Raw genomic sequence first — 23,314 nt, 5'->3', positions numbered from 1 at the left:
ACAGTTTCCTCTGCCCATCTCTCAGGTTGTCCCATGTGCTTCTGTTTCTCTCTCTGCCTCGGGTTTCTCACAGGTGCTGCTCAGCAGCGCAATCAGTGTTGCCATGGCAGCGTGATTAATGGCAGCACCTGTATCCTATCACCCTTTCCTCTATTTATTCTCTCCTTTGTCTCGTCTTCCCTGCTAGATCATTGTGTTTTGTTCCCAGTCAAGTCCTGTTGTTCCTGTGTATTCTAGTTACTCCCAGTCGGTTTGTTTTGTGTTGTTCCTGTGTATCCAGTTTCTCCCAGTCGTTTTGTTTTCAGTTTTATTGTTATCTTCTTTTATTTTGTACTCCCTCATGAGTGTTTTGTTTGTAGTTGTTTTGTTTTTTCAATAAATCTCCATCATTGCCATTCCTGCATCTTGGGTACTTCCTCAAAAACCCACGACAGATTATCACGCAAAAATGACTAAATGCAAAGCAAGAATGCAAAAAATATGATAGTGGTGCACATTTTGGGAATTTTCTCAGAGATGTCATTGCATGATTAATTTTTTTGTGGAAAATCAAATGCTCCATTAATTACATAAGAAGGATCTTTGTCTGCTTACCCTTGCACACGGCTTTTCTTCAGTTCCAGCTGTGCTCTGATGTTCTCCAGCTTCAGGGGGCTGGGGATAAAACCAATCTCACAGCCTTCCTTCACCAGCCTTCCAATCCACCAGTCATTATTAAATTTCTGCATGTGGAGCAGAGAAAGGACAAAAGAAATGAAAGCTTGGAAAAACTTTAGGCACCTTTGCTTTATCCCCTGTTAGGAATTGCCAAACTTGTGGCAAGAGTTTGTGATAGCAGCTTGAATTTTGATTTGAATTTTGGCTTAGGTTTTCTATATTAATCAGTGTAGTCATCAGTGCATCTTTCCACCAGGCCACAGTACCTCTTTGATGTGCAAGAAATCTTTTGCATCGAATGAGATGGCAGTTCCTGGCACAGGTACATCTTCATCCAGTGCACCACAATAACTCACATTTGTCTTCACGGCAAAGGCCACTGCTTTGGCCTAGAAGTCGATGTTTAGAGGAATTACATAGTTAGAAACTGAAGCAAAGTTAGGGAGACAAAGTTTTACACATGAGATTATTTATTTTATATTATTTTGATAATCTGTGACAAGCTTTTGCACAAGAGCCATTAGTTTTGATATGATGATAATAACATTGTTATAACAATGTTAAGTCTGTTTTATGGCTGTATACCCTAAGTCATGCCTTGCATACATGTGACCAGTGTCTATATGAGTATCCAACATGTTTCATAAAGACATTGCAAGTGACTAATGATTCATGCAGATGATTTTCAAATAAAATTTACAATAGCCATGCTATACTGCTATACATGCCCTGACCTTTGCCCTCTCCAGCTGCAGTGTAGCCTGCTGTTCTCGCTCCTGCCGGCCCTGACTGCCTCCCTCCGGCCTCTCCTCCTCCAACGACACATCTGAGTCAGATGGCCTGCTAGTGTAGGAATCAGCTGAACCCTGTGAATGGAAAACAGATACCACATTACTTACAGTACATACATGCAGTACATATTTGACTTTAGAGGGGGCATATCATGGAAAGCATGACATTACAACCAAGAGTACATTAACATATGACTGCCCTGGTTTACATATCAATGCCTATTCAATATTTTGTAAATTAACCCCCACACTAATGAACAAGTCTGTACGTTTACTTGTGCAGTTATTATAAAGCTATAGCGGGTTTTTGCATGGCTACAGTCATCATCTGTCTGTCCAAGTATACATGACACATTTGGAATCATATATTTCAAGGAAGGATGTCTGCTGATGAAGTGTTAAATACACGCCGCACGTCACCTCGGTTTTTCAGAACATGCAAAATGTCAAGGACATTTTGGTCCAATTATCGTATACATGCTGAACATGCTGGGAGGTTACCAAGAGTTTTTTGTTTTTTACACTTTTTAAAGCAAGAAAAAGGACAATAAATATCATAAAACAGTAAAAATAATCAATGCAACTTGTGCACTTTTTTCCCTAGTCTTCTGAAGCGATACAATCACTTTGTGCAACAAACATAACGAAATTTAAGTTGTTATTCACTCTTAAATCAAATCATATTAATAAAGCACTGAAATCAAATATGGTGGCTATATACAGTACTGTGCAAAAGTTTTAGGCACTTGTGAAAAATGTTGCATAGCGAGAATGTCTTCAAAAATAATGCCATAAATAGTTTTCATTTATCAATTAACATCATACAAAGTCCAGTAAACATAAAAAAGCTAAATAAATATTTGGTGTGGCCACCTTTGCCTTTAAAACAGCCACAATTCTCCTAGGTACACCTGGACACAGTTTTTCTTGGTTGTTGGCAGATAGGATGTACCAAGCTTCTTGGAGAATTCACCACAGTTCTTCTATCTATTTAGGCTGTCTCAGTTGCTTCTGTCTCTTCATGTAATCCCAGATTGACTCGATGTTCAGTGGGGGGCTCTGTGGGGGCAATGCCATCTCTTGCAGAGCGCCCTATTCTTCTATTCTAATCTTTTCTATTTGCAAAAGAAATGTTTGGGAGACTAAAATATATTTTTTCTATTGACACACTAAAGCTGAAGATATAAATAACCATCTTAAGACAAATGTTTTTGTGAAACACCTTAAGTGCCTAAAACTTTTGCACAGTACTGTATGTCAAATAACATCAAACCTCATTGATTCTCTTTGCATATCATGACCAAATGTACAACATGATGACAGGATGTTTGGTCGCAAGACGTGATAAGAACCAATGAGGTTTGATCATATCAATTCAGAAGACTTGGAATATAGAGCATGAGTTGTATTGATTACTTTTTCTGTGGTTTCATGGATATTTTAGCTTGACAAACTGGAGTCACTATTCCTTTATGTTATGGCAGATAAACCCTGTAATGATTGTCACAAATAAAATCTCCTTCTGTGCTCCATGAAAAAAAAAAAAAATCATACTGGTTAGGCCATATTAAGGTGAATAAATAATGTCAGAATTTTCATTTTTGTGTAAACTATTCCTTTTAAGTGTCTTTGGTGTGAACTATGCCAATATGTACAGGTTAGCCAATCATAACAGAGGTCACTTACATGTAGAAGTCTTAAAGGTACAACTGCAAAAACAGCCTGCTTAATTTTACGGGTCAAAGAGAGGGTGGTCCATGGTCATGTAAAACTAAATTATGATTATTTTGGATGCAAGAAACATTAATTATCACTATGAGTGGACTTCCCCAATTCTGAAATCAACTGAGAAAGGAGGTTACCATGAAACAGTCTTTCTCCTGCTCATTACAGTTATACAGTTTCTAAATGAAAATTGACCACACTTGCTCATAAAACAAGATCGGACCATTCTCTTGGACCATGTTCCATTTGTAATAGCTATGCACATTGGTCTGGTCAGCTGCATTTTCCTTATGTTTGCGATTCTCATGTTTGCCTATTCAGACCTTAGCAAACAGGTCAGCAAAAAAGACCACCTGTACCTCTATTACTAGATAGAGCTGTCAACCCGTAGAGATACATGCTCCTTAAGCAAACAGAAAAATACAACTGTGATACTTCAAGTAAGCTCCTTTTGGTCACAATCTACATTACAGTGTCCTTGTTAATAGTTTCCTGTGTAATAATGCACACATTAACTACGTAAAACTAGCTGATAAAAACATGTACTTAATCAAAAATTTTTTGTTAATCTTGTAAATCTTGTAATCGTGTTGGCTTCACAAAGCTAACATACTGTTATTCTACAGACTGGGGTTAGGGTTTTTTCAAAATCCCCAAACCTGTCTGTTTGTCTTTAACCTTCAAATTTCAATTTTTTAAAACTAGTTTAAACTTTCTCGACAAACTTTATCAATCTAGTTTCACTATATTTTTGATATTGCTGTAATTAAATTTGGGTAGTTTTTTATTTTTATTTTTTATCAACATCAATATTTTAGGTAAAAATGAAAGTAATAATGTATATTTTAGGTGCTGTGACTGGTCACCATGTCAGTTTTTCCACAAATTGAATCACCTTTTTGCCTTGGCTAGTTAATTTTAAATAGTCCTGCAGTGTGAAAAATCAATTGTGAAAAAATGTTTTGTCAAATAATATGTGCTTCATGTGGCAATTAACTGAATTAACTGGTTTCATTCAAGTCAAAAATGCAATTTTTATAGGTTAGATTAACTAGTTATTTAATCTGACTATATCAACCTGACAAATTAGGTTAGTCCGATGAACATAATTTATATAGGTTAGATTAACTAGAAATAGATGCTTGAACTAACAATTGCAGGTTACCACTTTTTTCAGCATTGTAAAACATCAGTGGTTGCATAGTTGTTCATAGAAACAATTATTTAGAACATTCACAGTTTAAAACAGTGTATCCAACACAGTAGGTATAAAAATTATTTGGACTGCAATTCTCATCTTGAGGCATCTGTCACAGTTTGAGACAAATATAAACACTGAATTTAAAATAGAGTAACAGACTATAAAACTTCACCCAAAAATCTGCTGCTGGACAGAAACCTGTTAAGTTTTAAAAAATAAACTATAAATAAATGTGTTTTGTTATGAGCTTCCAACCATTTTTTCTGCTATATATTCATTTCAAATGCTTGTATTCTCTTCAGTTTCTATTGTCCACAAATTGTGAGGAAAGTTCCTTTTACTTTTAATCTTCCTTTGACAACACACTACTCTGTTCTGTGTAATTTTTCTTATGTGTACAAATGCTGCCCCAAAGTTGCCCTGAACATCTCAGTGGATATTCTCTTAGCACTGCTATACAACCACAGATTCTACATAGCCTGACAGTATATCTAGATAATTGCCTTTAAGCATACATACCTTTACTGCTTTCTTCTCAGGACCATAAAAGACGTCACAATATACAATCTTAACATGTTCACCTGAAATCTCCATAAAGTCCTCAGATGGTTCCATAATTTTTATAAGAGACACACCTGATCCCTATCAGCTTTTAACCAATACCTAAAACCTATAACAGTGGCACTATTGTATTCACACTTTCCACCTCTAAGATAATAAAGAAGATCCCATCAGAAAGTACATAGTCCTCTAATTAATAAGAGATGCTGCCCAAAGCGAAGTGAAGCTAGGAAGCTGTATTCTCTTAATCCAATTTGGAAACAACATTAGCTCAAGTCAGTGAAAAGAATGATCGGGTCAATATCGCATTAAAGAGAGAGAAAAAGAGAAAGAGAGAAAGCGAAAAAGTATTGCAGTCTGCTAAAAAATCTCAGCATGCTGCCTATGGCGAAACACTTTTTTCCCTGAAGGCAGCCGCTCCACACAAGCTTACTTCAGCAGGGACCCAATTGAGGCCGGTGAGTCCAATCACAAAACGCCTGATTCGGGAAACATAAAATGCACAAGTTTGCTTATCTTCCGCTGCTGAATTGATGATTCTGAGCAAAAAACTAAAATTCAAATGAATGGCTTTCATCCTTGATTTTGAAAAGATAACACTCTTTTTGCTGAAGAGTGACTTTGGAGGGCTACATTCATGTATAATGTCATTGATGAGACAACAGTTGAAAATTAAGTTTAACAAAATGGAAAGGTGTTTCTCATCAACTAAATCAAGATGTTATTAAGCTTGCAAGTTTTACATCCACATTTCCACTGGGTTTGCAATACTAATGTAAAAAATAACATCAAGGAGCAAAATGTCTCTTGTTTTAAGAGTACATAGTGGAACTTGAAGAGTTCTTGAAGAGAGCACTCTGCTAAAATGTACTTCATAATGTATCCTTGGCAAACATTAAATGTGTCTCTATTTCAGTAATGAATAAATTATAAACTCTCACTAGTACTATTAAAGGAATAGCTCAACCAAAAATGAGAATTATCTCATAATTTGCTCACCCTTGTGCCATACCAGATATGTAGGACTTTCTTTCTTCTGCAGGACACAAACAAAGATTTTTAGAAAAAATATTTCTGCTCTGTAGGTCCATACAATGCAATTGAATGGGGTCCAAAACTCTGAAGCCCCAAAAAGCACATAAAGGCTTAAGACTCCAGTGGTTTATCCTATGTCTTCTGAAGCGATCCACATGGGTTTTTTGGTGAGAACAGATCAACATTTAACTTAATTTTCACTATAAATCTTGACATCTGCAGTCTCCTAGGCAATCATGATTTGAAGCTCGATTACACTTCCTAGCGCCATCTAGCGCTCTGTGCATGCATCTAGCACTAGGAAGTGTAACCAAGCTTGAAATCATGCGTGTCAAAAAGAATGCAATGGCAAGATTTGCAGAAAAAATGAGTTATGTTTTGGTCTATTCTCACCCAAAATAATTTGGATCACTCCAGACGACATGGATTAAACCACTGGAGTTGTATGGATTACTTTTATACTGCCTTTATGTGCTTTTAGAGCTTGAAAGTGTTGGACCCCATTTACTTGCATTGTATGGACCTCCAGAGCTAAAATATTCTTCTAAAAATCTTTGTTTCTGAAAATCTGGGATGGCATGAGGGTAAGTAATTGATGAGGGAATTTTTATGGACCCCCCCCCAGAAATAAATTTTTTAAGCAGATATTTATGTAGAATATGCATATATATATATATATATATAGAGAGAGAGAGAGAGAGAGAGAGAGAGAGAGAGACACACACACCGATCAACCACAATATTAAAACCACCTGCCTAATATTGTGTAGGTCCCTCTCTTACCACCAAAACAGTGCCAACCCGCATCTCAGAATGCTATTCTTCTCACCACAATTGTACAGAGTGATCATCTGAGTTACCGTAGACTTTGTTAGTTCGAACCAGTCTGGCTACTCTCTGTTGACCTCTCTCATCAACAAGGCATTTCACTGGATGTGTTTTTTGTTTTTGGCACCATTCTGAGTAAATTCTACAGACTGTTGTGTGTGAAAATACCAGGAGATCAGCAGTTACAGAAATACTGAAACCAGCCCATCTGGCACCAACAATCATCCATGCGATTATCTAATCAGCCAATCATGTGGCAGCAGTGCAGTGCATAAAATCATGCAGATAGGGGTCAGGAGCTTCAGTTAATGTTCACATCAACCATCAGAATTGGGAAAAAATGTGATCTCAGTGACCATCACTATTTGAAAAAAAGTCATTTTTGATCAAATCTAGAGAGACCCCATTTCTAGCAGCCATCACTCCAACACCTTATCTTTGAGTAATCATGCTAAATTGCTAATTTGGTACTAGAAAATCACTTGCCATTATATCAAACACTCCTGAAAGCTATTTGGTTTGTTAAATGAAGCTTAACATTGTCTTTGTGTTTGTTTTTGAGTTATCACAGTATGCAATAGACTGGCATGTCTTAAGGTCAATATTAGGTCAAAAATGGCAACAAAAAAAAAAGAAAAAAAAGAAACTGCTTTCTCTAGAAACTCGTCAATCAATCATTGTTTCGAGGAATGAAGGCTATACAATGCTTGAAATTGCCAAAAAACTGAAGGTTTCATAAACGGTGTACACTACCGTCTTCAAACTGCTTCTAACAAGGACAGAAAGAGATGTGGAAGGCCCAGATACAACTAAACAAGAGGATAAGTACACCAGAGTCTCTAGTTTGAGAAACAGACGCCTCACATGTCCTCAGTTTCATATACAACAGTAAAGAGAAGACTCAGGGGTGCATGCCTCATGGGAAGAATTGCAAAGAAAAAGCCACTTTTGAAACAGAAAAACAAAAAGAAAATGTTAGAGTGGGCAAAGAAACACAGACATTGGACAACAGATAATTGGAAAAGAGTGTAATGGATCTTAACCCCATTGAGCTTTTGTGGGACCAGATAGACTATTAGGTGCGTGAGAAGTGCAGGACAAGACAAGTGCTACAGGAAGTGTGGGGTGAAATGTCACCCAAGTATCTGGACAAACTGACAGCTAGAATGCCAAGGATCTGCAAAGCTGTCATTGCTGCACATGGAGGATTTTTTTATGAGAACTTCAAGCTTAGCATTTAGTTTAAGAAGTTCTGAAAAAAAAAATTCAAATTGTAATTTTTCACGTTATTAATGCCCTTACTATACACTGTGATCAGTTGAATGCCACTTTGGTGAATAAAAGTACCAATTTCTTTCCATAAGAGCAAAATCTGTACATTATTCCAAACTTCTTGCCGCCAGTGTGTGTGTACATATATATATATATATATATATATACGCGTCACGTGGAGGAGGAGGCAGGAAGCGCGTCATTGTTTACAAGAGAAACTTGCACGGAGCACAGACCAAGCACTGTTCACAAACCAAAACAGTCCAAAACAATTTCAAAACAATATAAAATAAAATACAATATAATTTCCAAATAATAATAAATAAAAAAAAAAAACAATGTAAACAATGACGCGCTTCCTGACTCCTCCTCCACGTGACGCATGACCTTACCAACGAGCTTACGTCATCCCTCTTATGAGCGCACGTCACAGAGATGTACGGAAGCAAACATTTGTAGTTAAAAAGTATATAAGTACTGTTTTGTTTCTCAAAATAATCAATCGTTTGGGTTCAGAAGAACTTTATTTGTCGACTGGAGTCGTGTGGATTATTTAAAATAATATGCAAAATATGCATTTTGGACCATCAGAAAATAGTACATTCACTTGCATTGTTTAGAGGAGGAGGCCTGAAATGAAATCCTAAAAGCCTTAAATTCTGTTTCGATGAAGAAAGAAACTCAGATACATCTTAGATGGCCTGAGGATGAGTAAATTATCAGCAAATTTTCATTTTTGGGTGAACTATTCCTTAAAGATGTTTATTTATATCTTCAGCTTTAGTGTGTCAATAGGAAAAATACATTTTAGACCTCAAAACATTTCTTTTGCAAATAGAAAACTGAACATCAAGTCATTCTGGGATTTACATGAAGAGACAGAAGCAATTGAGACAGCTTATAAAGATAGAAGAACTGTGGTGAATTCTCCAAGAAGCTTGGTACATCCTGTCTGCCAACAACCAAGAAAAACTGTGTCCAGGTGTACCTAGTAGAATTGGGGCTGTTTTAAAGGCAAAGGTGGCCACACTGAATAGTGATTTATCTTTTTTTTGTTTTACTGGACTTTGTATAATGTTAATTGATAAATGAAAACTATTTATGGCATTATTTTTGAAGACTAAGCAACAGTTTTCACAAGTGCCTAAAACTTTTGCACAGTACTGTATATATATATAGTAAAACTAAACAGAACACTTCTTGAATATAATTTTTTATCCATATTTTCAATTATTTCCCCCCAGTTATTAAAATATCTAGTGTTCTATAATAGCATTCTAGTTATAAAGTTTTGTGTTATTATATGTTCATTCTACATATGAGCACACAATTTCACACTGTTTATCCTGTCTGAATCAAAATAGTACAGATAAATGTCTAAATAGACTCCAAACATACGAAGCAGGAAAATATAAACACAGCTGATGAGAATTAGAGTACTGGTAGGTTATATAGGTCTCTAAAACATACACACACAATCCCTGATGGCTTTTCCAGACTCTTGGCTCAAATTCATTTAAAGCCATTCAAGTGGGGCACCTAAGCCATGTGATTCATTACATTCTACACATCATCGGCAAAAAAACGACTCTGTCCCTTTAAAGCCAGACAGTAAATGAAGCTTTACATTTCTACAGTCTATATTTTACTATATTAAACAATTTTAACCTTAAAGGGATGGCAGATATTCCCCACAGAGAACAGAATGCCACATCATGTTTTTGATTTAGCGTAATCCTTAACAAACTCCCATTGAAGAATGAATGAGGAACATCCTATATTTTCTCCAGTAATGTTCTTGAAATGTGCCGTATGGAATAGAAGTGATTGTTCATTGTCAAAGTGCTATTAAGAATACATACAGAAACAGAAACACACACAACCCTGATGAGCATCTCCCTATACTACACCCACGGAGATCGGTGGGCTGCATCTTAGAAAATCATGGAACACTGAGTCTCACAGGCCCTGTATGTGCAGCACAGCTGAGCCAGTGTTCTGTACACACACACACACACACACACTCACACACACACACATATAGCCAGTGGGAAAACACTATATATAGCCGTAGCCAATTCCAATCAAGAGAAAAATTACTCACCGCCTCCGAGTCTTCAAATCCATGCAGGTACAAATTGTCATACATGGAGGTTTGCTATTCCAAAGAGGTCCTCTTGAAGAATAGAGAGAGAAAAAAGAGAGGAGAAGGAGGTGGTGGAGATGGAGAGAGAGGGGGAGGAGGAGGGAGCCACCACCACCAAAAAATAATCGATGGGGGATGTCGATCCCCTTGCTCCACAGAGGAAGAACAAGTAGGAGAAAAAAGGGCGAGAGATGCCTCACAAAAGAGAGAATGGGGAGAGAGAGAGAGAGAGAGAGAGAGAGAAAGAGGGAAAGCAGGCCTGCAGGATGGAGTAGATCCCTCGTTCAGCCTACAGTTCTCTCACATCCTCAGGCAGAGAGAAGCTTCCCAACGGCTCACTGACGCGGACGTTTCATCATCTCTCAGCACACACACACTCACGGCACTGCTCCCCGCATCAGAGAGAGAGATAGAAAGAGAGAGAAAGAGAGGAAGAGAAAGAAAGAACCCTTCCTCAATCTCAGCCTGATGACACAGTTGACCAGCTACATGCTGGTTGGCCGAGAAGCCTTACAGTCAGAGCTGCTGCTGACGTGTGTTCTCCTTGACTGTGAGTGCTGATGTGAGAGAGACTCTCTCTACTTCTTTCATTCTCTCTCTCCCCCTCTGTTATTTAATTAGAATGTAGTCATTTTTTCTCCAGTATCTTTCCCTTTATTTGTTCTATGATCCTTCTTTCTTAATTTATTTTATAAAATCATTCTCCACACTTTTTCCATGTATGAATTCTATTTTTAATCTATCCAGTTAAAACCATGTGTTTTCTTGAGTACTCATACATTCTTAAATCTTACCTAAATTCTTAACTCTTACCTAAATTTTGTATGTGCATGAATAGGTTAAAAGTTTAAAAACAGTAAGAAATAAATGTATAATAACAAATTACATTTAGGTAATGGAGTAATAATAAATAAAGTAATTCTACCCTATCAAGTTTTATTTCCACGATGATGTATGATGACGTAGATCTGCTCTGTATAAGTGATGTACTTAATTTATTAAGTGATGTACTTAATTTATATATAAACACACGTCTCTGAGATATATGCCTCTGAGAAGTAGGTCTGATCCATTCCAGAAATATGCAATGTCTTTTTACCTGTCTCAGGATAAAACTGGTGGAGGTGGTGCTGCCGTCAGACCTCTTCAGTCGACTGCGCCGTGAATATGTTCCCCTGTTCACCTGTAGAGGGTGCAATGACAAAATATGAATGAATTGTTTCAGATATGTTTGGTCTCCACAACCATTTACAAGGGCCGTTTGAGATTATTAGTACATTTTACAAACAATGTTTAGAGAAAAAAAAGAAAACATATTTTTTGATATGTAATATTAGAAAATCGGTCAGAATAAGAATAAGGATCAGGTTCAGGATTAAGCTTAATGTCCAAGCACTTTTGAATTCCTTTTGAATTTGCTTGCTGAGTTGCTCTCATGGTAATAGAAGGCTAACAGTACATGCTTAATAAACACGATGCACATTTTGGCAGAAAGGAAACATGACATACTGAATACTGACGTGGAATGTTTGGCAAGTGCATGTTATATTTTATACAACAGTTCTGGTCCTTGAATCTGATTGGACGAGAGGCATTCCACGGGTGCTAATAAGTAGTCATATCAGCACTGGGACGCTTCACTGTTTGTATCACTCCGCTTGTGTTCGTGGCGTTCCAAACCAAAGTGTAAGAGCAGTGCAGTTGTGTAAGAAGTTGTGTAAGAGCAGCTAGATGTGGGAACTTCGATTCATCCCTGTGACATTAACGTTTTTAGCCAGCAGGTGGCAGCAAAATACCGTCTTTTTTGTGTTATGAGTGAGTTGAGATAAAGTTAAAGAATCCGCCGTCAGTCGGTAACCGAGTTTTATTGATGTCATCTCATTCCATGATCGCTCGGAGCGGATTACTACACTGAATAAACAACAACAACAATAATAATAATAATGATGATTTGAGAAAAATTTTGAAACTTGAGAATTACAGATCTATGCAATATGCATTTTTAATAGTAAACAATGCAAACTAAAGAGTTCTGCAGTTCGATTCTTACTAGTAAAAAATAAATTAATTAATTAAAAAAATACAGAGCTCTCTCATACATTTTTACTAGTAAATATTCAAATTACAGAGCTCTACAATTGTATTCTTACTAGTAAAAACTTGTATTCATTAGATGCAAAACAGAAGCAATTACACCCATTTCCCTTTCCAAATCCGGCCTGAGGTGGGTTACATATCAAAATAAAAAGCCATGTGTGCCATATTAATTGCATTCACATAGTGTCAAAATTTCGGTAATACTGAGATGACAGATTGGATATGCATTGTTATTGAAGGATAATATTTAATCACTATATTAATTAACCTCTGTATACTCTTGAAAAATATTTAAGAGCAATTAATACACACACAGAAACACTGGCTATAATAAAATGTAAGAAATAAAATATGATAATAAAACATATAATAATATGCTTTAATAAAAGTTATTTTAACATAACTGTTATGTGTTAGAAGTCAATACAGTAACTACAAGTTCAAAGACATTTTTTAACATCAGAAACTCATACGTATGGTTCATAGTAGCTTTGGTTGACTGAAAAAATAAAAATAAAATAAATAATAATAAGAAGCTGAGTTTATGGGACTGGCAAGGATTGATATCAGCCCGTGGAAGTCCCAATCACACCACCTGTGTCTTCATGTATATCTTTATCATTAAAAACAATATATAATTTTTTGCTTATTGCCCAGCTCTATCACATGGATATATATATATATATATATATATATATATATATATATATATATATATATATATATATGAAGCATGATATGCTGTCACGAGTTGCATTGTGGGATATGGAGCTGCCTGAAGCGTACATCAGAGTAGGCTCGCTCCCTCAGTCAAAATCGAAGGGTTGTATGGGGGAAAATAATGTTTATGGCTAAACAATCTAAAAAATAACTATTGTACAAAAAGGGGCTGTACAGGAGCCTTTGCTGTAAAAAAAAAAGAAGCAGCACATGCTTGCCTGTAAAGACTTTGCAATATATCACTTGAAAGATACTGACGTGGCAGAAGGTCTTGTGGTCTGATGAGACTAAAATTGTAAGTGTGGCGCAAAGCCAATGCTTTACAGCAGTCACATAACACCATCCCCACAGTAAAACACACTGGTGGTAGCATCATGTTATGGGGGTGCTTTTCAGCAGCAGGGACTGGCAATCTTTGAAGATTGGTGGTAAATGAATGCTGCAAAATACACAGATATTTTGGATAAGAACCTACTCCCCTCAGCCAGAAAGTGTAAAATTGGGAAGAACTTTGTGTTTCAGGACAACAATAACCCTAAGCACAAAGCCAGAGCAATACTGGAGTGGCTTAAAATGAAGAAAATTGATGTCCTTGAGTGGCCCAGTCAGTGTCCTGACCTCAACCCTATTGAACATCTGTGGAGAGACTTCAAAATTGCTGTCCATCACTGATCTCAAACTAACTTGGTACAGCTTGAGCAAATTTGCAAGGAGGAATGGGCAAATATTGCTCCAACACATTGTGCAAAGTTGATAAAGACTTATCCAAAAAGACTGACAGCTGTAATAGCTACAAAAGGTGGTTCAACCAAGTCTTAAAGTAGGGGGATGAATATTTATTAATTCTTGACATTTCGGTTATTGTTTTATTATTATTATTATTATTATTATTATTATTATTTAATGCTTAAATCTATTTATTTATTTGGGCTGCACTGTTGTTCAGTGATTTACAAATAAAAAAATATGTTGAATTCCTCAATCTCAGGTTGTACAAATAATTTGTGTGAAATAAAGGCTGGGGGCTGAATATTAGTTCAAGGCACTCAGCAGCCCATCAGAACACAGAAGCGCTGAAAGACAAGATGTTACAGACTGCACTCAATCACAGCACTCATTTTAACACAGAAGATGGCAGAAAATGTTTTTTCATTTTCCCTTCATTTAAATGGTACTGTGCCCACATGGAGCATTATTTTCAAAGAGAACTACTAGACATACTGATTTTTGAACTTGAATGGAAATGTAATCTTGCAGTTTTATCAATACATTTGCCTCTGTCAAAACAATGTTATCAGAAAACTAGTGATAACATTTTGGTGGGCTCTTTTGGTATACTTTGTTGTAGCTTTATTATAGCTAAAAATATTGTGGTAATGTATGAGAACTTTGAAAATAATTGTATTTATTTAACTGCAGGTTTTCCATCTTTAGAACTCTATTTAATTACGTGAGTACGTAGAGTACGTAGGAAAATGTGTACTTAGTGAGTCTCTCACACCTGACAGAAACCTTGAACACCAAAGAAATGAAAGACAAAACTTGTGTCCATTTTGTCCATTTTACCATCATCAGACTCAATCTATCTCTCTTCTACCACAATTCACTACAAAATCTGACCACATACAAAGCTGAAATGTGCACAAACATATTTGTTACAGCACTGTAAGATTAAATAATTATAAAAGCTGTATTTTTGAAATTGTAAGATTGTGCTTTGCTGTCAAATGTTATACATTTTGCTGTATGTCTTTTATTACACTTTTATCCCATTACAGGTGGCAGACTTGACAGCACAGAGAATGTCTGCTGCTCTTCGGAGCCTTCAGTATAAGAGAACAGGGCTCTATTTCAAAGACTATTCTGGTAACTTATTTTATTTATGTGTACAGTGATAAAAGCTTAAACCACTGAAACAAATAAGCATTAATAGTGAAAATTAGGAAGTGGGAGAATATACTGTGTGTGTGTGTACAATATATATCATATTTGTAGTGTATTGTACTTTATTGTACTGTTTTACTGAAAACTCAGAAAAATGGGATGGCTTTATTCATTATATAGACTCAGTATTAACATTGCATTTTTATGCATTCTACAGTGTAATGAGGCATGGGAGAACCACACAATTAAGTGGTGAACAACATTTCCACATCAAGATCACTCTCCAGTGTGGTCAATGACAATGTTGCAGTTTTCCTGGAGGAGCAGAAGGTTATGGGTAACTTGGGAGACTTTATCAATTAATTAATTATCCTCTTTGGCCTGCTTTATGCACTCAATATAGAAGATAACTAGGACTTATGTACTACATATTATTTAATTATTTGTTTATTTATTTTTGGTTGCAGTCATTTCTGTTATGATTACACTGTAATTTCTTTGGTAAATATTTGTTAGATACGTGTTTTCAATTAAATGTACTGTATGGAGCAATTTAATGGCCCTAACAGTTATTAAGCTGCTCGTATGAGCCGTCTTGAATATTTGCAACATGTTTGTTTTCCCTGACAAGTGTTTGTCCTATTTCTGTAATCTAAGGCGAATTATTGTCTCTAAAAATTATTCTGTTGTGTGTCAATATAGTGTATGTTAAAGAGAGATTTTGTGTTTCATGGATTGCATTTTTTTCCGTTGGGACAGTGAGAAATAAACAATTTGATATAAATAATACACATTTTATATGCTTAGGTAAAAAAAAAAAAAAAATTTTCTAAATTGAGCCAATGTTAAAAGACTGTTGCCGCAATTGAGAATATTAAATGTACATTGTACAATGTACAAATGTTTCATTGAACCACCTGAAAACGTTTGATTTGGCGAAACAATTTTGAGTTGGAGAGGTCTAAAATTTGTAAAAGTGTACCACATTACAGCTGAGAAATACAGTTAAATTAACAGCTTCAGAAATAGCTTATTATTCTTCAGTGCTTGGGAGTAGACACAGGAAATCACACACTCAGTCACTCACTCTCTCTCTCTCTCACACACACACACACACACTGTAATCACAGCCATGCTGATCAGGGTCGGAGCTAGGGGTTGGCCCACAATCGCCTTTTTTTTCCTTAGGCAAAATAATGTTTCTTAGAGATCTCCTTGGTTAATTCTTAAAAAAAAAAAAAACGTATTTCAACAAGGCCACACAATATTTTTTTTAAAGTTAACGATTTAGTTTTTTTTTTTGGAACACGAAAAGGGTAGTCTGAAATCATTGTAAATAGTAAAATTAAGTCATATTTGAACATTTTTCCACATTTTTGAAGACATTTTCTGGAGCATGTCCACAAAAATTCTCATTACCGCAACACACAAAAAAGTAGCTGATTAGTTTGAAAATAATTACAATTGATTTGAACTATACATGCCAACCTTTATTAGATGCTATAAACAAATAATTATTACTCACCACATTTGAATAATAAAAAAAAAAACTATTTATCTCATTACCGAAACACACCTACCAATTTCACACCTTGTTTTTTGTGTTTTTCAGATGAACCCAAACAGTTTTAAAAAAGGTTTATGTGTAATTATTGGTATAAGGATAAAGGATCATAATTGCCATTTAATAACTGTTAAAGTTTCTTGGCTGTGTAAATCTATAACGTATTGTTATGTGTTTCGGTAATGATAAAAAAGTTGCGGTAATGAGAATTCCATTCACACTTTAGTTAAATTCTGTTAAAAAAAGTATAAGATCCTTCGGTCCACCCTCAAGCACCTAAATCATTATTTATGCACATTAGTGGCTACTAATACACTCCCTGGACAAAAAAGTCACCTTTTGGATTTAAATAAGCAGCTATTTGAGAGCCTATGATTGGATCATTATTGCAGTGATTAATAAGTTTCAGCTGGCAGCAATTCTTTTAACCCTAACTGATGCAGTGTGTAGCTTCTCATTTCTGAAACAACCATGTCGGAACACGTTTCCCATGGTCATGGAAAAGATGTTACTGTGTTTCAGAAGGGGCAAATAATTGGCCTGCATCAAGCAAAGAAACAACTAAGGAGAATGCTGAAATTACTGGAACTGGATTAAGAAATGTCCAATGCATTATTAAAACCTGGAAGGATAGTGGTGAACCGTCAGCTTTGCGGAAGAAATGTAGTTGGAAAAAAATCTTGAATGATCATGATCGGAGATCACTAAAATGCTTGAAGTCACATAGTAAAAAAATAGTAGAACTCACAGCTATATTTAATAGTGAAAGAGCATTTCCACATGCACAATGTGACAAGACTGGGTTGGGACCTTAAAGGATTGGGACTAAACAGCTGTGTGGCCACAAGAAAGCCACTTGTTAGTGAGGCTAATCGGAAAAAATGACATCAATTTGCTAGGGAGCATAAAGATTGGACTGTGGAGCAACAGAAAAAGGTCATGTGGTCTGATGAGTCCAGGTTTACCCTATTCCAAAGCGATCAGCACATAAGAAGGGAAGCGCATGAAGCGATGCACCCGTCATGCATAGTGCCCACTGTACAAGCCTCTGGAGGCAGTGTTATGATCTGGGGTTGCTTCAATTGGTCAGGTCTTGGCTCAGCATTGTTATGCAGCAATAAAATGAAGTCAGCTGACTACCTGAATGTACTGACTGACTAGATTATCCAGTCAATGGATTTTTTGACAGCACGGGCATATTCTAGGACAACAATGCCAAGATTCATTGGGCTCAAATTGTGAAAGAGTGGTTCAGGAAGCATGAAGAGTCATTTTCACACATGAATTGGCCACCACAGAGTCCTGACCTTAACCCCATTGAAAGTCTTTGGGATGTGCTGGAGAAGACTTTACGGAGTGGTTCGACACTCCCATCATCAATACAAGATCTCTGCCCAAAATGAATGCAACTTTGGACAGAAATAAATGTTGTGACGTTGCATAAGGTTGTCGAAACAATGCCAGGATGAATGCATGGCGTAATCAATGCTTAAGGTGGTCCAACAAAATATTAGAATATGAAACTTTTTTTTTGGCCAGGCAGTGTATAAATGAGAGCATTTTGTCTACCTGATTTACACTGTTGATCATGTTCTAGCCTAGATCACTTGGAGCATGGGCGCCTGCAGGATTTCATCTGAGAGTATGCACAGAAATCAAACAATGTTAAATTTTCTCTTAATAGCTTACAGTTTATTGTATTGCAGTTGTTTGTATTGTGATAATACATGTAGTGTAATAACAAAATATATTTTAAAATCATAAGAATTGTCATGATTCATTATTTTCATGTATTTAATACAGGAAGTGTTTGCAAGATATTTTATCACAGATTTTAAAATAGTCCGCTTATATTTACCTGAATTGCTTCAAAATTGTTTAGAATAATTTCCAGAAACTGCTGGTCCACAATTATCAAAGTATATTTGATATTTTATTAGTGTTGCCCTTTTAGTGTTACATGGCATCCACTCAATCTGGATTGGTGTCATATGATTTGTGGCCAATGTGTATTTAAATAATAATATGTATACTTTGTATACACTAGGGGTGTAACAGTATGAGATTTTCACGGTATGATAACCGCCACAAAAAATACCATGATATTAAACTATTATGGTATTAAGGTGTATTACAAATATTATTAATAGTTTAATATCTAGTTATACAATTAGTTAAATTTTGACTTTTAACTTCTTGTAACTACATCTAACTGCTCTACTGCCATTTAATTGTACGCCATGCTGCCAAATATTATTTTTGATTTATTATTTTAAGACTTATGAAATTGAATATAGTAAAAAAATAAAATAATAATAAATAAAAATAAAAAAAACATCTAACAATCTGTATAAATAAAATATAATAAAAATATCAAATGAAATGTCAAAATACTTGAAAATCAAAGTCAGTTCTGATCCAAATTTTAGGTTCAGTGGAAAAGTGCTCAGATGCAGTACCAGAAATGTCCTAAAAACACAAATGAGGAATCAGTAATTAGGCCTGTTGCCATTATTACATTGTCTGATATTTAAATCTGGTACATGGCCTTATACGAACATATAAAATTAGAGTTTATATATTTGAGAATTTACATACACATTTAAATTCCACAAGTGTGTGTTATACTTAAGGGAAAAGGTGTTTTATGCAACAGGGCATTGGGACTTACTTGTTATTCTTATTAAATAATACATTAATACAATAAATCATCGTTCTGTTTAGGCAATAGTGTGAGGTTTCCATGGTTACATGGGCTGGCCTTTCTCAGTTTAGAAAGCAGCATCATCCACGTGATCATTGGTGGGAGCGTAAGATATAAAGATTGGGATCTAAACAAAACTAATGTTAGAAACACCTCTCAAACCACATGTGACACCCTACCCAGCCCGAATGATACTGTCAGATTTTAAGCCCGAACCCGCTTACTAACTCATTTCTTCTCCTAGTATAGCTGTATTTTATGTAAGCATATAGGCAACATTCTTAACAGTACTGAAAAAGTAAACATACACAGTTTTAACAAGGCACGGCAGTCCCTTAATACACTAGAGCAGAAGGGAAAAAAGCATTGCCTTAACGTTTATTTGCTGAAACTTCACTTGGTGCAGAACAATCTAGAATAATATGAAACAATGCAACAGTCCAGTCTTTACAGCCTGAACTTGTTCAGAACGTTGAATCTTTCTGGCAACTGCGCTAAAAACAATCTAGACGCAGTGCAAAGAATGAAACAGAGCGCAGGTGTCTCAACATGCGTTTTTGAAAATGTGAAGTTCTTTTTAACTTGACATGGTGTTTAAAATGTGCTGCTCCTACGCTGTAGAAAAAGCGAGAAGTGGTGCAAATGTCAAATACATTCATCCAGCAAGTGTTAAACAATGGGAAAACAGAACAGACGCGCGCAAAAACTCGTCCGTTCGCGTGCGTCTGTGAGTGAGAGCACGTGAGCAAAACAAGATCAGTAGGCCTGTTTATTTTTCATTAGTTACAAACCTGAACCTGGACTCGAAACCTGTCGGTAGAGAAGCTGCTAATGAAAAGGTTAAATTATAGCAATATCTGATATAAATATATATCACAGATTACATTTTCACAGAAACAGGGCCCATATTCACAAAAAAATCTTAAGGCTAAAATTAGCTCCTAATGCGGAAATTTAGGAGCAACTCTTAAAAATTAGGTGCGTGTCACTCCTAATTTTAGGACTCCTAAAATTGTCATCTAATAGGAATTCATGAAGCATTTTAACGCTAAAAGTAGCTCCTAAACCCAGGACAGCTACTCACAAATGATCCGAAGCATGGCTGCTGTCATCAATCCACCTTAAAAACAATATATTAGAATAATTTTATGACATTTACTGTGTAAAAAGGTATTGCCTGAATAAAAATTGAGTCGATGTATTTTAATAATACAATATTATAATATTATATTATAATGCTGACACTGACCTTTAAAAAAGGTGTCGCCAAAATCGCCAGGATGTTTTCATTATTTTAAACGTAGTTACAGATGCAGGTACAGCTCCACAGGGGCGGAGCCAGTAGTTTTTCACAGAGTTGACCAGGCAGGGGCCAACGATCAGTCTGTGGTGGCACAGAAATCTTCAGGCAGCATTTTCATATCGTCAGACGGGGGGTGGTATGGTGGTTGTTGGTGTAGAAAGCGGAGGCACGTGGGTACAAAAACAGAGGGGAGTGGATACAGTGACACCCGGGATGGAGAGGTGTGGCGACCTTGGTGTGCGCATATGTTAAGTCTCCTGTGGTTGTACAGAGACGGTTCCACATCTAAAAAACTCAATTGTGCCCAAGACAAAAAAATGACCAAAACGGCAATTGCGAGTGGGGTGGTCAATGGGCCACAACCACAAACAGAAACAATTACACCGGAGATAAAGGTTTTGACAAACCTGCGCTCCCTGGCCACATTAAAACAAAACTGTGTAGTGCAGATGAATTGGGAATTTCTGTCATCCATCAACAGAATAATCTATCAAACTATGCCCTCTTCAGACCGTATATCATCTGACAATTCATAGCGTATTTTTTCCTGTGGATATGTGCTCGCTGCAGAAAAAAGAAAAAAGGGGTCATTCATGGGGAATCACGGCAATCTAACCTATCTAATCTAAATCTAATTTAACCACAAAAGCTGCAATTTAATTAGAAAAATATATAGTTTACTTTGCATGTGCAGCGCACTTCAAATGTGAGCAGAGCACTTGTGAATGTGTGGAGACAGTGATGTGCTGACATCAGCTACACCGCACGTACCTTTTAAAGCTCCTCCTTGGCTCATACAGGGAAAACAATGTCATGAGCATCGAGTACCCTGTTTGTTGCAGATGAGAGCAAACAGAGCGCAAATTCACTTTGTAGTGCAAGGCACATACAGAGTATATACTTATTCAATTTAATAGCAGGCTTTTAATAATCACTTTGAGTCATGTACCGCCTGGCTTTTTCAGAGTGAAAAGCTACTGTCATTACACAGAAACACTACAAAATAAAACCTCAATTTAAAAGAAAAAAAGTATGACAGAAATATATAACTATTGTAAAGTTATGTAATATTCACTGTATTACTACTACTTCTACTACTACTTCTAATAATAATAATAATTATTATTATTATAAATAAATGGTAATTGTATTATATTTAAGCAATATCTCACATGTGATGCTCTGTAATACTGCACTTTATTTGACAAAAATAACTCTGAATTGTATCATATGAATCGCAAGGCTGTTTTTATTATTGTAAACTTAGTTAAAGATGCAGTTACCTCTCCCACAAATGAAACAGCCTAATTACACCAGAGATAAAGGTTTTGGCAACTCTGTGCTCCCTGGCCACATCAAAATAAAACTGTGAAGAGCGGATGAATTGCAAATTTCTGCCATCCATCAGCAGAATAATCTATCAATATAATATGTCCTCTCCAGACCAGACATATCATCCAACAATTCATAGTGTGTTTTTTCCCGTGGATGTGCACTCGCTGCAAAGGGGGCATTCACGGGGAATCACGGCCACCCGGTGTTTTGATGCTGTTGATGAAATGCATGCTAGTTTCATTACATCAACACAGGATGAAGAAATGTTGATCAACCGAAAAACATATCTATCTATTTTTCTATCTATAAATCTGTCTGTCTATCTATCAAATAGGTGACAAATAGTAGTTCCCCATCTACAAATTACTGTGGGCGATTTAAAAGAGCATGCTAATAAAATGTGACATCATCCATAGCAACAAGGTCAACTCCACCTTACTCTTATCTTAAGATTTCCTTACTAAAACTTGCTCTTAGCAGTTTTATGAGTAGGTTTTATGCAAAAACTCCTAGCTAGGGACTCTTTGGAGAACTCCTAGTGGTAAGATAAAATTTTTTGTGAATATGGGCCCGGGATTTTTCATTCTATTATCCAGATAGTAATGTTTGAAACGTCAGATAAATTATTTTTATTTATTATTGGGTCTTGGTGCAAAAGTCTTATGCACGTAAGATGTTTCACAAAAGCATTTGTCTTAAGATGGTTATTTATATCTGCTACTTTAGTGTGTCAATAGGAAATATAAATGTTAAACTCCCAAACATTACTTTTGCGAATAGAAAAGATTAGAATAGAAGAACAGGGAGCCCTGCAACAGATGTCATGGCCCCCACACAACCCCCCACTGAACATCGTGTCAGTCTGAGATTACATAAAGAGACAGCTTAAACAGATAGAAGAACTGTGGTGAATTCTCCAAGAAGCTTGGTACATCCTATCTGCCAACAACCAAGAAAAACTGTGTCCAGGTGTACCTAGGAGAACTGGTGCTGTTTTAAAAGCAAAGGTTGCCACACCAAATATTGATTTAGCTTTTTTTTATGTTGAATGGACTTTGTATGACATTAAGTGATAAATTAAAACTAATTATGTAATTATTTTTGAAGACATCCTCACTATGCAACATTTTTCACAAGTGCCTAAAACTTTTGCACAGTAATGTACATAATTGAAATGTATTTTTAAAATTGTTTATTTTGTTTATACTACATTTAATAGTCCTAATTTGGATGCATTGGTGCATTGGTGTAATTAGAATTTAACAAGAAAATTCTTTAAAAATCTAAATTTTACAAAGACATCCTTTGTAATCTTTATGTTCAAGATGGAGCACATTTATATCTATTGTGTTCAATTATCTCAATAGAATTTTATATAGATTTTTATATAGAAATCCTTACTGCCATGGTTCAAGCTCAGTTTTGTGTGAATTACCCCCTTACAACCACAACACATGGAAAACTTTGTTGTGCGCACCTATTAAACATGTT

At 35.9% G+C, this 23,314-nt stretch overlaps 1 protein-coding gene across 6 annotated transcripts in view; it reads right to left on the bottom strand.

The window, feature by feature from the left end:
* LOC127446618 (voltage-dependent L-type calcium channel subunit beta-4-like) overlaps positions 1 to 23,314 on the bottom strand; it is a 40,516-nt gene that overhangs the window by 14,394 nt on the left and 2,808 nt on the right. For 2 of the 6 annotated variants that reach the window (XM_051707684.1, XM_051707690.1), the window contains exons 2-5: positions 11,316 to 11,399; positions 1,392 to 1,523; positions 924 to 1,046; positions 595 to 722 (exon numbers count right to left, since the gene is read on the bottom strand). In XM_051707684.1, the coding sequence (XP_051563644.1) occupies positions 595 to 722; positions 924 to 1,046; positions 1,392 to 1,523; positions 11,316 to 11,399 (467 nt within the window). Of the gene's footprint in view, positions 1 to 594; positions 723 to 923; positions 1,047 to 1,391; positions 1,524 to 10,174; positions 10,675 to 11,315; positions 11,400 to 23,314 lie in introns of those variants that run through there. The other 4 variants (XM_051707688.1, XM_051707685.1, XM_051707687.1 and 1 more) reach the window with 4 other exon arrangements.

This window comes from Myxocyprinus asiaticus, chromosome 9 (assembly GCF_019703515.2).
Source record: "Myxocyprinus asiaticus isolate MX2 ecotype Aquarium Trade chromosome 9, UBuf_Myxa_2, whole genome shotgun sequence".
Taxonomy (NCBI): Eukaryota; Metazoa; Chordata; class Actinopteri; order Cypriniformes; family Catostomidae; genus Myxocyprinus; species Myxocyprinus asiaticus.
This window is presented reverse-complemented; position numbering and strand designations above follow the sequence as displayed.